The sequence below is a fragment of the Trichomonas vaginalis genome, chromosome V, assembly GCF_026262505.1.
Source record: "Trichomonas vaginalis G3 chromosome V, whole genome shotgun sequence".
Classification (NCBI taxonomy): Eukaryota; Parabasalia; order Trichomonadida; family Trichomonadidae; genus Trichomonas; species Trichomonas vaginalis.
In genome coordinates this window covers 30,013,687-30,031,231 of record NC_067207.1, presented here as the reverse complement: position 1 = coordinate 30,031,231, position 17,545 = coordinate 30,013,687, and the positions used below count along the sequence as shown (strand labels likewise).

Genomic DNA, 17,545 nt, shown 5'->3' with positions numbered 1-17,545 from the left:
CCCTCATGCAAATAATATCATATCTATAATCACCATCAAAAATAACGCATATTTCTCATAGGCATTAATACTTTATTTTGAAGATTTTTTAATAAAAATTTTAAATTATTAAGTTTGGACCTATTTGGTGCGATTAGCATTGATGATAATTCTTACTATTAATAAAAACGCTTTTAAAGAAGAGTTTGAAAACAATTGTATAGAAATTTGAATTTTATGGTTTTGCTCTTGTTAGATATGAAAAATAATTAATACTTTTTATACAAGTAAGTTTTATTACAATAACAAATACAAAATAATGATATTATCCTATAATCAATCTTCTATTGTTATGTTCAAAGAATCCAAGGTAATATTCCAACCCATGCTTATTAACCATGTAAGTTACGAATATTATAAGCATTACCAAAGCGATAAATTTCAAGAAAAATCCGACCAAACTTTGATCTTCAGGCATTTTTTCTCCATTCTCTCCAACTTGGTTCAAATGTTCATATCTGACCTTGTCACCGCAGAAAACATCGGATTGATATCCGAAATTGACGGTAACTGATCCGAATTTCGTAGAATAGCCAAAGAAAGGCATATTCTGGCCATAATATACAACAGAGTTAACGGTTCCGTTACCCAAAGCCATGTATCCAATAAGGGAAATCGAAGGAGGTAACAAAATTTTTGAGATATTACATCCGAAAAATGCGTAATCGCTAATATTAGTCATAACAGTTCTCAACAAATTGACTTCTTTCAGTTTCTTGCAGTTCATGAAGCATCCTTCTCCAATACCAAGAATATTTCTTGAAGGATTGAAGATTTCTAAAGATGTACCTGCTAAAAGATAAGGTGGAAGCACAATGTCATCTTCTGAGAACAAAACTAAGTTAACTTTCGGACAATCATAAAAAATATGAGTTCCTGTCAAAGAATAATCAATATTACTGATATCTACTGTTAGCATACTATGGCAATGTGCGAACGCGTAGTCTCCTATGCCTATAATTGAATTAGGGAACCTAATATGCTCAATTGCAGTAAATTCAAACGCATGAGCTTTAATTTCGAAGTATCGCCTTGCAAATTGTATTACTTGGAACTTGGTGCAGTTGTAGAACAATCCTTCAGGAATATTATCGAACATCATCTCGTAAAAATTCGCTTTTATCAAATTTTGGCAACTCTTGAAACAATAAGATCCGAAATGACGATAGGACTCTGAAACCGTGAACTCTGAAAGGTTTGTAGCTTCGAAGACGAAATCTCCGATGTATTGGGTCAAAATTGAAGGATTAAATGAAGAAAGAGAGTGGCAGTTCTTAAAAGCTGCTGATTTGATCGTATATACGCATGTATATGAGATATCCACGTTTTTTATTCCGGAATTTCCTTCAAATGCGGACTCTCCAATCGAATTAATGCTTGGAGGTAATAGTAATTCGGTTATTTGGCAGTATTCGAACGCATGATCTGCAATTTCGGTCAACAAAGTATCAGAAATTTCGAAATTTCGTAATTTTGTATGGGAAAATGCGCCAATTCCGAGATGAGTTAAATTATCTTGGAAATTAAAGCTAGTTAATGATGTATTAGCAAAACAGTAATCACCTAAATAAGAGAATTTCTTATTATTAACTACTATTTCTGTTAATTTTCTGCAATTAGTAAATGAATAGTTTCCTATAGATACAATAGGAATATTTTCTGTATCAATGGCCTCTAAATTATAACAGTTGTAGAAAGAATAATCTTCAATTGTTTTTACTGTTGTTGGAAGGATAACTGCTACAAGACTATCGCACGAGCAAAATGTTCTAGCTCGTATAGAATTTAACTTGAGTGCTTTTAAGTTAACTGTTTTTAATTTTTTGCAATTTGCAAAACAATTTTGTTTAATTTCAGTAATTGAGTTAGGTAAAGTAATGCTTGTAATAGTGGAGTTCTCGAAAAGAGATTTTCTGAGGATTCCTACTACATATGATTTACTATTATGATCAACTTTCGAAGGAATTGTAATTTCTCCTGTGTAAACAGCTCCTTTGGAAGCGGAAAGTTGTGCAACATTATTTACAACATCTATTTTATAAGAATCTTTTGAAGAAATGAAAAGAAAAAGAAGCGAAATCATTTTTTAGAATTTTTTTTTATCATCATCATCATCGTGAAAGACAACTGCTAATTCATTTCTTTTATAAGAAAATTAGATTGCCTTCGACATCCTTGTTCTTGCTAATTACTATTAGAAGATTATAGTCAAAGTGTCTTTAGTTCTACTCAACTTTGATTTAAAGTAGAGATCTATTGAACACCAAAATTAATGTCCTCATATGCTTGATATTATATACTTGATATTAAAATTATATATCAAGCATTGGATTGCATGATAAATGCACTTTTTGAGCATTCTCACTTAATAATTATGCAATTTGCTTAAAATATCATGTTGTAACACATAAAGGATCTTTGCAAGCCTATCATCATATTAATCAAAATCAAATGTATATGGTATTAAATACTCAAGCAAACAGCAAATCTACGACATATTGAACAAATAATTATAGAATCAAGATTGTTTAGTAAAAATTTCTGACGAAGTTTGTGAAAATGTAAAGAAAGAAGAAACAATTGAGGGAATTTGTTTTGGTTCTATGAAACAATTCTCTCTATAAAAATACGAAAGTTTGTTTAGATCAGAATTAATTTTGTTTAAATGTAGCAGAGCCTGGTCCTCTACTTGTTGTTGACTTTATTTCAACAAATGAATCAGTAATAGTCAATGTGTAACCTGATATCTCATCACTAAATTCAAATGTCCCATTCTCAAAAAAAGTGACAGCAAGCAAATTTGTGTTGAACTACAATATAATGCATTGTAATTAAATTCTTTAAAAATTATCTTGCATACAAATCATTTAATAAGATCGTGTTAATATGATACAAGTATATTTACTGCCATTTAAGACTTTTCTGATGCAAAAATTGAACTTAATTTGGACAAAAACGTAAGTTTTTCTATTGCACCTGATTATCTATAGAACATAATAATTAAATCATTGAGTAATGCATTGCTATCTCATTTACATCATAAAGTCAAGTTCTGATTTCAATTGGTAAATATCATGATATCTTCAGCATTTTTCGACTGTCTGACAGCTATAAGATATAATTAGCATTATATAATTAAAGAACTTATCAGAACATGAAAGATGAGTTATGTATTCGAAATTTGGCAGATCTCAAAACTTCTTCGTATTTAAAGAAGAGGCAATGCATTAAAAACCAAATCGAATTCTCAGTTATTTTGTCTAATAGGCAGTGTCAAGATTTTTTTCATAACAAATTATCGGATTTTCAAAGAAAGACAATGTTTTCAGAATTGCTGGATGATAACATTACTAGATCTGTTGTAAACAGAAATTCGTCAAAAGTGACACCTCAGAAAAGCTAAAATATTGATTTTTTGGAACTTTTGATAGAGCACGTTTTTAAATATTCATTAAAGTAAATGTATATTTTGTAAAGATTCTTTTTAATAAAAAAATAAAATTTTGAAGAAGAACACAAAATGTTATAGACCGAAAATAGATTTTTTCGGTTTTCTCTTCAAATAATTGAAAGAATGATACTATTATAGGTTTATTATATTATATAGCATATAATCATGCTATAGCCGAAAATTATAAGTTTTGAGAAGATTGAATATAACACAAATAAATTTGAAAGTAAGTTAAATTGCTTGTTGTTTTTAATAGCTATTTAATGAGAAATCCAATATTGCAAAATTCAAATTGAATGATTGAAAGAACAGAAAAAGTCATTCTTTTCAATTTCGAATATTCATTGTATTTATATTATATGGCAAATAAGATATTTAAACTTGATTTTTGAAGGAAAATTCACAAAATTGAATAAATTCAAATAATTTTTATTCAAAAATAAACTAGTTATTTGAGTTTAATACTAATTATCTATTCAAACTACAAAGTTTGTAATTTAAAATATTTTGTGAGATCAGCTTGAATTAATTCAAGGTTCTTTTCAATTAATATTAATGACCATATTACGCATTTTCGAACATTCTAAACCAAATATATAAAAATGGGAGACGAATGTTAAATTTGCTAGACATGGGGGAGTTGTCTGCAAAGTTTTAGCTCTTATCTCTAACAAAAAATTAATTTTTAAAAAAATGACCGAATACGTTTCACAGCAAGAAAAAAAAAGGCAAGATAGAATTTTCTAGACATAAAGAAGTTGTTTACCGAGTTTTAGCTCTTATCTCTAACAAAAAATTAATTTTTAAAAAAATGACCGAATACGTTTCACAGCGAGAAAAAAATAAAAGGCAAGATAGAATTTTCTAGACATAAAGAAGTTGTTTACCGAGTTTTAGCTCTTATCTCTAACAAAAAATTAATTTTTAAAAAAATGACCGAATACGTTTCACAGCGAGAAAAAAAAAAGGCAAGATAGAATTTTCTAGACATAAAGAAGTTGTTTACCGAGTTTTAGCTCTTATCTCTAACAAAAAATTAATTTTTAAAAAAAATGACCGAATACGTTTCACAGCGAGAAAAAAATAAAAGGCAAGATAGAATTTTCTAGACATAAAGAAGTTGTTTACCGAGTTTTAGCTCTTATCTCTAAAAAAAATTAATTTTTAAAAAAATGACCGAATACGTTTCACAGCGAGAAAAAAATAAAAGGCAAGATAGAATTTTCTAGACATAAAGAAGTTGTTTACCGAGTTTTAGCTCTTATCTCTAACAAAAAATTAATTTTTAAAAAAAAGACCGAATACGTTTCACAGCGAGAAAAAAATAAAACTGTACACTGATTTTAATTTTCATTTCCAGTCACTTTACTTATTATTTTTTCTTTTTTTCATTTTAATTATAAATTATTTCATAATACGTTTATTTACGTTACCATTTTCTTTATTCTTTTGAATTCCATACTAGACACTTATAGAATATTTTGATTGTTAACGTACTTCATTAGAATGAATCCTTACAAAGGGTATGTCGATCGAATTTACCTAATTGGTATTTCCAATCAGATTGAAGAAGGTAAAATGACATGGAAAGAAGCTTGCACTTATGTTCCCATCGCCCCAACCCTTCAATCAAATGATTTCAAATATTTAGATGTTTCAAAATCTTTTTTACAAAATCAATTTAGCTTACAGAATATCCCATTGCCTAAAGGCAAGAAAGGTCGTAGGGTCAATCCCTACGACCAAATCAAAGCTCTTGCTGTGATACATGACCACTGGGCCTTTCCCTGTGGTCAAACAAAACAATGGAAACGTTTGAAATTACAACAAATTGATGTATCTTATAGAGAAGTACGCAGATACTTCAAAGAAAATCATTTCACCAAGACGCGATTAGAGCATGCCGGGCCAGAAACAGCAGTAAGATATTGGGCGCTTTCACCCAATCTTATCTGGCACGCAGATGTTCATTATTTTAAGGGTGTTCGTGGCCAGTATATTTATGGCATAATCGACGATTTTAGCCGCAAAGTCCTAGCGTGTATACAAATACCAGATATGCTGGCAGCAACGACAGCGAACGTTGCGGCTTCCGCCTTCATTGAATTTGGCGCCCCTTATTGTTTCTGGACCGACAACGGTTCAGAAAATAGGGGCGCCTTTCAAGATCTACTTGATCTTTGGGGCGTCCAATGGCGGCATACAGACTCTCATTCTCCCTACCAAAATGGGAAGATTGAGAGATTCTGGCCGACATTGGAGCGCTGCCAAAGCATTCAGGCTATTCCTGCTTTATTTGGGAGTACAATAATAACACACCGCATGAAGATCTCCCAATTATCCATTAACTGGAACAAATTACACGCCAAATCAAATGTATCAGCTGAAACCGAAAATACACAAATGCAGATACAGAAAGGTTGTGGCAAATATGGGATACAGATACAGGCATGACGCTGTTGACACATTCACAGCGTAATAATAAACATAATTTTTTAATTTCATTTTTAACAAAGTTTTTTTTAAAATGTATGTAATGAATAATTCATTTAGAATATGATAATGCACATTGTACAGAATAGAACAATCACCAAATTTTTTTTGAAATTAAAAATAAAAGTAAAAAGTATAAAGTAATCTAACCAAAAAAGATATTTAAAAGAATTTTGGAAAAAACAGAATAAGGATAATGATATTATTTTAGATACACAATCGATGTACTGAAGAATAATCCGGTAAAATGATGATATAAAATTAGAATTATTTTACAAGTAGCTAAAAGAATAAACTATAATATAAAATAAATGAAGTTTAATGAAACAATAAAGGTTAAATAAATAATAAAGATTTTTATTTTATATCAGTATTGAGGAAGAAGTAACAGCTGACACTTGGTAGACAACTTCTTTATGTCTAGAAAATTCTATCTTGCCTTTTATTTTTTTCTCGCTGTGAAACGTATTCGGTCATTTTTTTAAAAATTAATTTTTTGTTAGAGATAAGAGCTAAAACTCGGTAAACAACTTCTTTATGTCTAGAAAATTCTATCTTGCCTTTTATTTTCTTGCTGTGAAACGTATTCGGTCATTTTTTTAAAAATTAATTTTTTGTTAGAGATAAGAGCTAAAACTTTGCAGACAACTCCCCCATGTCTAGCAAATTTAACATTCGTCTCCCATTTTTTATATATTTGGTTTAGAATGTTCGAAAATGCGTAATATGGTCATTAATATTAATTGAAAAGAACCTTGAATTAATTCAAGCTGATCTCACAAAATATTTTAAATTACAAACTTTGTAGTTTGAATAGATAATTAGTATTAAACTCAAATAACTAGTTTATTTTTGAATAAAAATTATTTGAATTTATTCAATTTTGTGAATTTTCCTTCAAAAATCAAGTTTAAATATCTTATTTGCCATATAATTATAAATAAATGAAACATATTCGAAATTGAAAAGAATGACTTTTTCTGTTCTTTCAATCATTCAATTTGAATTTTGCAATATTGGATTTCTCATTAATAGCTATTAAAAACAACAAGCAATTTAACTTACTTTCAAATTTATTTGTGTTATATTCAATCTTCTCAAAACTTATAATTTTCGGCTATAGCATGATTATATGCTATATAATATAATAAACCTATAATAGTATCATTCTTTCAATTATTTGAAGAGAAAACCGAAAAAATCTATTTTCGGTCTATAACAAAGAAGAACACAAAATCTTCTGAAAAATAATATCACATAAACTCATATTATTTTCTAATATATAACTATTTTATATAAAAATCAAATTCAATGATCTTAAAAGCGAAGGATAAACCTCAAAATTTACGAATATAATGAGTGGGAATATAATGCTTATCTATCATAAAACCATATGAAATATCAATTTTTGCTTTACGCCTAATTTTTGACGACAATTAGCAAAAAATGTTAAATGTTAACACTCAGTCCATTTGAATATGAAAAATAAAATTGACTTTGATTAAATGTTTTTATTTATCATGCAATTCTTCTTGCGACCAAAGATTTGAATAAAAGTTCAAAAAATAAGATAGCTTAAGAAATAATATACGGTAGTGTTTACTAATAGATGAATAGTATATAAATTCTATTAAAATGGATTTGATCCAAAAAAATATATAAAATTTGATCATAAATAAAATCGTTTTAAATTACTTCTTCATTTAAATTATAACAATTATTTTTGGTTTTATATTTTTTTGGATCAAATCCATTTTAATAGAATTTATATACTATTCATCTATTAGTAAACACTGCCGTATATTATTTCTTAAGCTATCTTATTTTTTGAAATTTTATTCAAATCTTTGGTCGCAAGAAGAATTGCATGATAAATAAAAACATTTAATATGGCATTCCAAACGGGAACCGCGGTTGGTTACCATGGATTTCCGTCACCGGTCACATTTTAAAGATTTTTAAAGCCTTATAAAAATATGCTTTGTAAATCATTTTTTGTAAATCGGCAAAAATTTGGTAATTTTCTTCAACTAATAAATCTGCGAATAGCATTTATAATACAAGAACAATCTTTTAAAATGCGTTTGATTCATTTTTGTATAATTTCATATAGGCACATATATTCTTCCGGGACTTTCCGTGATTTTACCGTAAAATCATTAGTTTACACCAATTTTCCCGTATTTTGAATAGTTTACTGCACTTTTTCCGTAAAATTGAGTTACGGGAATCCGCAAAATTTCCGGACCTCATTTTTCATAGAATATAATAATAATATTTGATAAAAAGATATATTATTTATATTTTTGATTTTTGAATTACGGAAAAAGTGAATTGTTAACTTGATTTTTTTATATGGTTAATTTTTCAAATGATATTATGAAGATCTAAAATATTAAAAGTAAAAAATTGAATTACGGAAAAAGTGAGGTCAAAAGTGAAATAAATTTGCAGAACAATTTTCATTGAAATAAGACATTGAGTATCACACTTTAGTGAATCAACATCTATAAGAATGAAGTGTTTTGAAGCTGAAATAATATTGAATAGAAATTAATTTTTTCTGAAATTTTGAATGAAATTATGGGAAATAAAAAAATTACTAAATATTGTATTCATACAAATATATTATTTTAAAGGAAAAATAGATGCTGATAGAAACGATGAAAAATTTTGAAAACTTTACAATTAATTTATGTTCGTTAACCACAGAGCTTGCAATCCAAAGCTCACGTTAGACTACAAGAGTCATGAAGTCTCATACTAAGGGATATCCAACATATATTTTAATAATCTAATGTTTGTGACAAATATTCAACATAAAATTAAGTTTTCGTTTCGTTACAAGGCATTCATACTTTGGAGATATCATATTTAATGTACAGAAAAGTTAATATTAAACAATACATGCTAAAGAATTAATAAATAAGATAATAAAATAAATTTATACGTAATTACTTTCATTTAATATGCTTTATGCTGTATAATATTGATTAAGAGGCATTAAAAGGTTCCATAGTCTGCTTTTATAGGCAAGATTTTTGATAAAAATTTAAAATTTTGAAAAATGATGAGAAAAGGAAAAAAAAGGTAAATGAGAGCAAGAGGAGGGAAAAAAAAGAAAAAGAAAAGAAAGGGAAGGGAAAAATAAAAGAAAGAAGGACATATAAAAATTTAGATGCGCATTCTTAATGCCGAGGCGGCTTGCCGCCGAGGCGCGATTTTTTTAGGCCTCTACGGTAACCCGGCAATGTTTTTTTAAATCTTGTACAGCCCTAACATTTAATCAAAGTCAATTTTATTTTTCATATTCAAATGGACTGAGTGTTAACATTTAACATTTTTTGCTAATTGTCGTCAAAAATTAGGCGTAAAGCAAAAATTGATATTTCATATGGTTTTATGATAGATAAGCATTATATTCCCACTCATTATATTCGTAAATTTTGAGGTTTATCCTTCGCTTTTAAGATCATTGAATTTGATTTTTATATAAAATAGTTATATATTAGAAAATAATATGAGTTTATGTGATATTATTTTTCAGAAGATTTCATTCTATATGCCTATGAAAAGTACTCTCAAAACCAACTTTTTCCTAATTATAATTAAATCTAGAATATTGTATTATGCTTAGTATTATTTCATTTTTCTCATTCAATTTAGAATTTACAAATGTCAAAAAATTGAGAGCTGTCACTTTTGATGAATTTCTGTTTATTACAGATCTATAAATAATTTATTTGGTGTAAGCTCATCAAAAAAATTTTCGTTACAAAAAATCCTCAATAAAAAATAAATTTAATTTTTTGTAATGACTGTAAAGCTTGAAATAGATAGAGTAGCAGAGAAAATCAACGATTCGACATCAAAGATTCTTGCCACTCTGAATTCTCTCGATGAAATGCACGCGAACAAGACTTACGAGATTCCTGCAGAAGAAGAATTACAGAAAATACGATCAAATTTCGAAGATTTACAATTGAGCAACAAAGAAGGAGCACTAAAAGAGCTAAACAACTGGATGAAAATGAGAAAAACTTATTATCACGAAGATGACGCTGAATATATCAAAAATATTGAAAACTTACATCGTTCTTTTGCTGACTCTCTCACACCAACATTACAAAATCTCTTCAAAGAAATCAATAATTACGATAATAAACTTCATGCTTGTTTAGATGACGTTAATGCTCTTAGTTTGGAGCTATTTGAGTACTACGAAGCTACCAAATCTCATGATACAGAAGAGATCAAGTTTCCAGACCTCGTTCTCGCTGACAAAGCTGTAGAAGGACAATTATCTTCTTATTCACGCGAAACACTCATTGAGCAATTGACACAAATGCAGAAAAGAGAAAAGTACTTCTTAGAAATCCTCGAATCTCTACGAATGACCGTCAAAAAAGTTCAAACAGATTTGGAATCTTCTTTAGCTCATGAGAAAGAAATACAAAACGCATTGGATGCTACAAAGACCAGTCTCGACCAAATGACTGACAAATCAATCGAATTAGAGAAAACAGTCGCATTATTTCAATCAAAAGAAGAAGCCAGGATAAAAATGTGGGAAAACGTTAGAATTGCTAACCAAGAACCATATATGGTCGGACAAGTCTTCGTTTCTCCAAAAATTGACGTTTCTGACGAAATTAACGAATATGAGATTCCATTTGAAGAAATTTCGCATGATTATGGTGTTTACAATGAAGATATATTCGATATCAATACAGAGCATAATGAAATAGAAGTCCAAACTGATCCTGTTGAGTTTGTAACAGAAAATGAAATAAATCATGAAGAAGAGATCAAGAAAGAGCTTGAATTAAACGCAAACAAAGATTCTGATGATAGAAAGAAGGGAATAATTGATTCAGAATCAGAGAAACAACTTCCAAAATTAAAATCAAATAATTCATCAGAAGTTGAGAAAGAAATAACATATTACAGACCAGATGTTGATATGGAAGTATCACCTGTTGTTGAATTACATATTGCTTTGATTTCAGAACCAGATTTTAATTATTCTTCAGAGAATTCTAGACCTAATCACAGAAGAACTAGTAATGCACAGAACATGGCTGTTTCAAGAGGAATAACATTACAAGATGGATCTAAAAACAGCTTCAATAACCAAGTTTTGAATGAAAATCAAAATAATTCAAACAGTAATCTTGTAAATAACGATAATTACATCAATTCTAGTTCATCAAGGAGTAGTATGATAAATTCTAATGCTAATACAAGTAACAAGAGTTTGCATCAACTTGAGAAAGAAAATCAACAATTATCATCAATTTCAGAAGAATCAGGAGGAAATGAATACTCAAAGAAAGTCATTCCTCCAAACCATAACAACACTAATTATGTTTCATCTTCCATTTCAAATCCTAGAACTAACCAAATTCACAGGAACAACAACAACAACAGAAATGTACAAAAGAGTGAAATTTATGATGAATACGCAGCAGAAGACAGCTTTGCATCATCAGAATCATCAGAATCACAGTTTCAAGACAAATTAATCAGGTCTCAACAAGATCTTGTATTTAATAACGAAGGCGTTTTTGTCGAACCTCGTTCATTCGAAGCAGAAGATGCACATGATGTTCTTCGGATCAACACAAACATCAGTCCTGTTGATGATCCTTCGAGACCTCAAACAGTGCGAAACATTACAACTAACCCTCTTGTTCGATACAACTTTGATGACCAAAATTGTCAAAATCAGCAACAGAACGAGAAAGAGACACCTAAGACAGCTCAGAACCGTCCTCGATCTCCAATTATCGATTTCTGGAAATCTCAACCGAAGAAAGGATGGCGAGTTGGTCAGCCTTACTATTCTGCTGCATTCAGACAGAGGATGCTTCGAATTGCAGCGATGAGAAGTGGATATACACAACGATCTTCAGTCAAAGTGAATTTTGTTCCATTTGGGCAAAGTCAGCGAAATGAAATCGAAGGAGAACAAATTCATAAATCTCCAGTTTCACCGAGAAGAGATGAAAGAGGATATTTGCCTTCTTATCCAGGAATCATGAGACCAAATGTCATTGGATCAGAGGTCGGAAGGAAAGATCGAGGTTTGGGACTCTATATATCTTCTTTCAATTTCAACAGAAAGTAATTTTATAATATATATTATTGTTTGAATTTTGTTTTATATATCTATATTAAATGTTTGATATACTTCCATTTACAACTAAATATTTATAATTTTGATTAATTTCACAGAATATACAGCTAAATTATGTATGAGGTAGTTAGTTAGATGCAATTATTGGATAAATATGTTCTTATGATTAATTCCTAGAGTCATATGATTTCTATTAATTCAACTGCCTTGACAGAGAGAAAGTTAACATATTTCATTTTATCTAGTTTCGTGCGGCAAATTTATGGATGAATTAACAGAGAATTCTTTGTCTAAATATAGTTCACGTAAAACTTCAACAAATGAAATGTTTGTTGAATAGAGATCCAAGATGCATGCAAATTTTTCAACAAAAAAAATTCAAATAAACAAATAATGAAGTTAAATTGTTTTGTTATAAAATCTTTGATGATGTTTCTGCAAATTTGGATATATAAGGTAATATAAATGTCATTTGTTTTGGTTCGATAAAACAAAACTCTGGATAAAAATGTGAAAGTTGATTTAGATCAGAATTACTGTTTTCTTTAGTAAATGTAACAGTTCCTGGTCCTGTACTTGTTGTTGACTTTATTTCAACATATGAATCAGTAATAGTTAATGTGCAACCTGAGTAATAAATTGTAAACATATATTTTGCAGTGTTATTTAAAAATACGCAGTGATCAACATTAGTATTGCAATTACAAAAAAATAGAACTTGGTCACCGTTTGTTCCACATTTATTTCCAATAACATTGCAATAAGAAACTGTTTGTATCAGTGAATCATCATTACTCCAAAATCTAAGAGAATCACCTCCAGTTTGGTTGTTTTCTCTGAATGTTGAGTAATTACAATAACCTGATTTTTCATTAAGAGTACTATCTATTGATGACCATTTACTGCATTTGTTGTAAGTGATGTTGTTATTCAAAAAACGTAGATCACCCCATCCAAAATGAAATGTATAACTTCCTTTTGATTCACTTTCGCCACATTTTGAAACTGAAATTTGAAAAGCGTAGTTTTTATAATCAGGAGAATCTTTAACAACTTGACGAAATGACATGTACCGATCTTTTGCTATTGATTCAGAATAACAATTTCGTTGTTGAACAAACTGTCCTGACTGTTGGCACCAAAAGTAAACAGATCCACCTTCTGAAGTGGATTGGCATTTAGTAAATGTGTTATCTTCAAGTAATGTGCAGATTTCGTTATTTCTTGAGATATAAATTGCACCGTTTGTTTTGCACTCGTTAAATAAGCAAATAAAAACGTAATAATTATTAGAACCTGTAGTATTTGAGAGTGAGGTTCCATCTTTGGTCTGTGTAACTTTATCTATCTCGCCAAAAAACTCTGACCAGCTGAATTTTCTTGAATTTTTCAAAATTCAATGTCATTTAGACGTGTGTTGAGTGATTATTAAATTGTTTCAATGATGTACTTCTGATTCTTGGTGTAATAAAATACTTTTCTCGTAATGAAAGATAAAATATAATAAAAAAAAATTTAAAAAATGTCACGTTTTTACTTCATGAAAGAGGACAAGTTAAAATGGCTTTATCAATACAGTGGCACTTTGTGCTGTTCTAGCCCTATTAATGAAATTGAATTTGCTTTTGAGATATTTAAATTAATAATACATATAACCAGTTAATTCTACCTGCAATTTTGAAATCAATGTTTGCTAAAAATCTTTAAATCCTTTATAAATACTGGATGAATTATGTAAATCAGAGCAATAGATTAATCCTTAAAAAAGTAGAAATAAAAAATTAAATAACTACAAGATTTATTTTATAATTATAATTCGTCGGGATTGATCTTAAATGGGCCGGCAAGACCATTTGTGAATTGACGGATGAAATCGATCTTTGCTGTGTTCTGAAGGAACTTCTCCAAGTCTGCCTTCTCGATACGTTCATTAGAGATTTCGGACAATTTAAGAGCATGCAAACAGATAGATGTGTATTCATAATGGGATTGGTGGTTGCACAATGAGATGAATGCGTGGGCAGCAACAATTGGGCCATCACCAAATGTATCTAATAACAAGATAGCGGGATTAGATTCACTCAAGTAGAAAACTTTTGGTGAGCAGAAGATGAATTCAATAACAGACCACAATGCAGAGAAATTGTTAAGAGATGTGACTGATTCAATATCTAAAAATTCATCACGATAAAATGAATTTTTCCGTGAGATGATGATGTTCTTCAAGATTTTCATCATTCCTGGAATCAATGAACCTGTCGTTTGATGTGGAAGTGCAGCATCAAGATTTGCAATGAACTTGATGATGTTACCGACAATGCGCATGCTAGCAAAGAACTTGCCGATGTGTGAATGACTAGCAGCAGAGTAAACATCCATGTTGAAGTCGTAGAAGCCAACTAAGTCGTGTCGAGCTAATGCAGGAACAATTCGGATAGTACCATTGAACTCGTTGTATGATGAAATAGCAGACAATGCGGCATCTTCAAGTTTGGAAAGTGATCGTTGGATCAAAATCGTCAATTCGTTGTAATTAAACAAACGACACAAACAGATGAATGAATCTGGAACTGAATGAACTTCTTCTTCTTTGTGCATCTTAGCGAATGATTCCGCCCATGCTTCTTTAGACAATGGATCAATAGTAAGTGGTTTAGAGAAAATAAAACAGTTGTTGACGTAATCCAATTTCATGTGTGAAAAATCAATGATTCCGTCAATGCAACTTTGGATTTTGCTCGAAACAGCAAATGGGGAATCTGATGATTTTGCACTCATCCACATCTCATCGAAATCATCGATGTTAACTTTGTTTTCAATCAAAAGATTGTGTGTGACTTTTGCAATGCGAACAAGGTGTTCGACATATGGAACCATTCGGAAATCAGTCAGAATCTTGATGTATTTCTCAAGTTCTTCACGAATGCGTTTGTTAAGTTTTGTAACAACAATCATGTTGAAATCAACTGGAGCACCGATGATTTCAAGTTTGTTCTGCAATGCCATGATAGAGAATCGCATTGGCTTTGGTTTCAAGAAACCGATGTCGTTTGGTTTCATTTCAATAGCTGCAGATGTTTCGCGGATCATTTTATAATATGTATCGGCAAATGTGAATGAAATCATTTCAACAACAACTTGTGTTTCCTCTGCAATTTCTGTGAACAAGTGCTGTGAATGATAGACATTCAATGCTTGGCTGGATGCATCATTGTATATTTCGAATGGGAAGAAAACTAAATCTTGAAGAGCCGGTTGTTCGCGAGTACTTAACAAGTGACCAACTAAGATAAATGGTAATGATGAACGAATAGGAAACTGATAGATATGATCAACATCAAGCATCGTTTCATGGAACCAAAGACAGCCAAGATTTGACTCTTTACGAACTTTAGATGTGAAATTAAAATAGTTATACCATGTAGATGATTCTTGGATGAACTTCTCAATCGTTTTAACGTGGTTCTTCTTGAAGTGGCTTTGTGAAAATGTTGTTGTTTTCTCAAGAAACTTTGAGTTTGTCAAGATCATAGATTGAAATTGAACACGTAAAACATCGATGTGTTGTGGAGCCATGAACGCTTTAGTCTGTGGCCAGTAGAAGATAGTGTGGATGGATTTAAGCAATGCAACACAATCATCGTCACCAACTTCACTTGCATGTTTCAATGGTTCTTCAATGATCTCATCCATGAACTCGCGGATGTTGTCATTAAGGTATTGACCAAGAAATGCGTTTAAAACTGGTTCGGCATCAATTAAATTGCTGACAAGTGACTTAACATAGGCCAATGTTTCGACTAATGAGTTGATGTCGGCTTCAGAGTAGTTGAAACGAACGGCTAAGTCATACTTGTAGACTGTTTCTTCTGATGGATGATCTGGTGGTGGATTTCCTGTAACTGCAAATTTAAATGCTGTTTGTTGAAGAATAACCATGACAAGATAGGAAAGACAGTCAATAACGGAATTAACGTTCGAAATGGTGGTTTTATTTCGGTCACTTCTCATGTTTGAGGCTTTTTTGAGGGCATCACGATATCTTGAACGAATTTCGGATAATTTGCCGGCCAAAAGGAACTGATCTGATAGTTTAGCAAGTTCTGGTTGTGTTGTTGGGAAAGGAAGTTGCTTAATTGCGTTTAATCCGCGGCAATCTGCTAAAACTGCACCAGGAATGAGAAATGTCTCGACATATAATGGGAGAACGGCATTCTGTGCAATAATATCTAATGCATCCTTGCAGAGACTCTGTTGGAAGATATTATTTAAAGGATTATTTGTTCCGTGGACGTAGAGAGTAAATATCATGCCGATGATCAATGAAATTCTTTCAGAAGGAAAGACTGCTTGTTCTTTGTATCTGTTAATGCAATACTGAAGATATCTTGTGAAAAAGTACAAAGATTGGGATTTTGTCTTAGCGCCACGACGTTGGTTATCTTCACCAACTAATGTCCTGATGGCATTAAGGAACAGATTCCTTCCGGAAAAGTATGTTTGGATTTCGCTTAATTTTGAGAGAGTTGCTTGGTCTAATGAGCTGTCACCTTTGCAAAATTGTATGTCGCGTGAAATACCAGTCTTCAATGTCTTCAGTTTCTCGATAGTAAAGATTTGATATAAAAATTCAGTTAATTTCATGAAAAACGGTTCGCAATATTCAATATTGGGATTAATAATAATATCAAAAATAAATTGGATAGTGCTGCTTGCAAAGTTAGTGATTTCGGCTAATTTCACTAAAATTGGTTGGAAAAGTTCTCTGAAATTTGCTCTGAATAAATTGAGATCATTCTTGCCTGTATCAGCGTCAAGATTTGATGACTTCAATTCATCATCAAGTTTGAATAAAAATTCTATTGACCTAAATGTATAAATAAATGAGATATACGGCTCAGCAGTTTCGATCTTTTCCGAGATAGTTTTAAGTAATTGTATTTGATCAATGATAGGTTGATTGATTCTGTTCTGAGATAAAACTTCAATCGGAACTTCGAGATATCTGAATGTAGGCTCTGGCGGATATGAAATTTGGTCTGCCCTGACAACGACATCAGGTACTTTTGACTTAAAAACTAACTTAAAATCAACATTTACTTCAATATTCCGCTTCGTATACATTTTTTTGTGAAGTTATCTGATAGCATTTGACAAGTGCCAAATTTCTAAATTCTAGAAATGCTTATCTCATATATCCTGCCAAAATCCACCGCAGAATTGGATTTTTATTATGGTTGGTTGAAATCTGAAATTTTAATTCTTTATTGAATTCAGATCAGAATGATGTATTTCGTCATTAAAAAACTAGCCCATATGATGTCATTGTTCCAAATAAGATAGATTTGTTTTATTAAGCATTCTATATTTTATTAACTCTTTTTAAGTAGTTCTAGTATACAAAATAACAAATATAAGGTATA

The 17,545-nt window shown here is 30.5% G+C and overlaps 3 protein-coding genes across 3 annotated transcripts, besides 7 other annotated features; 1 reads left to right on the top strand and 2 right to left on the bottom strand.

Annotated features, from left to right (window-relative positions):
* Positions 1-270: 270 nt before the first annotated feature.
* Positions 271-2,147, bottom strand: TVAGG3_0428340 (surface antigen family; the record flags this gene model as incomplete). Its single annotated transcript, XM_001318249.1, has 1 exon — positions 305-2,122. The coding sequence occupies one exon, from the start codon at positions 2,120-2,122 to the stop codon at positions 305-307; it is 1,818 nt and encodes a 605-aa protein (XP_001318284.1).
* A 1,249-nt stretch (positions 2,148-3,396) lies between these two features.
* Positions 3,397-3,434: a mobile genetic element.
* Positions 3,435-3,561: 127 nt separating this feature from the next.
* Positions 3,562-4,395: a mobile genetic element.
* Positions 4,396-4,996: 601 nt separating this feature from the next.
* Positions 4,997-5,785: a mobile genetic element.
* A 447-nt stretch (positions 5,786-6,232) lies between these two features.
* Positions 6,233-6,262: a mobile genetic element.
* A 105-nt stretch (positions 6,263-6,367) lies between these two features.
* Positions 6,368-7,202: a mobile genetic element.
* A 1,866-nt stretch (positions 7,203-9,068) lies between these two features.
* Positions 9,069-9,261: a mobile genetic element.
* Positions 9,262-9,669: 408 nt separating this feature from the next.
* Positions 9,670-9,706: a mobile genetic element.
* Positions 9,707-9,796: 90 nt separating this feature from the next.
* TVAGG3_0428260 (uncharacterized protein) lies at positions 9,797-12,170 on the top strand (the record flags this gene model as incomplete). Its single annotated transcript, XM_001318248.1, has 1 exon — positions 9,798-12,113. One exon carries the CDS (start codon positions 9,798-9,800, stop codon positions 12,111-12,113), a length of 2,316 nt encoding a protein of 771 aa, XP_001318283.1.
* A 1,761-nt stretch (positions 12,171-13,931) lies between these two features.
* Positions 13,932-17,246, bottom strand: TVAGG3_0428250 (cytoplasmic FMR1-interacting protein-related family; the record flags this gene model as incomplete). Its single annotated transcript, XM_001318247.1, has 1 exon — positions 13,932-17,246. One exon carries the CDS (start codon positions 17,244-17,246, stop codon positions 13,932-13,934), a length of 3,315 nt encoding a protein of 1,104 aa, XP_001318282.1.
* Positions 17,247-17,545: the final 299 nt, after the last annotated feature.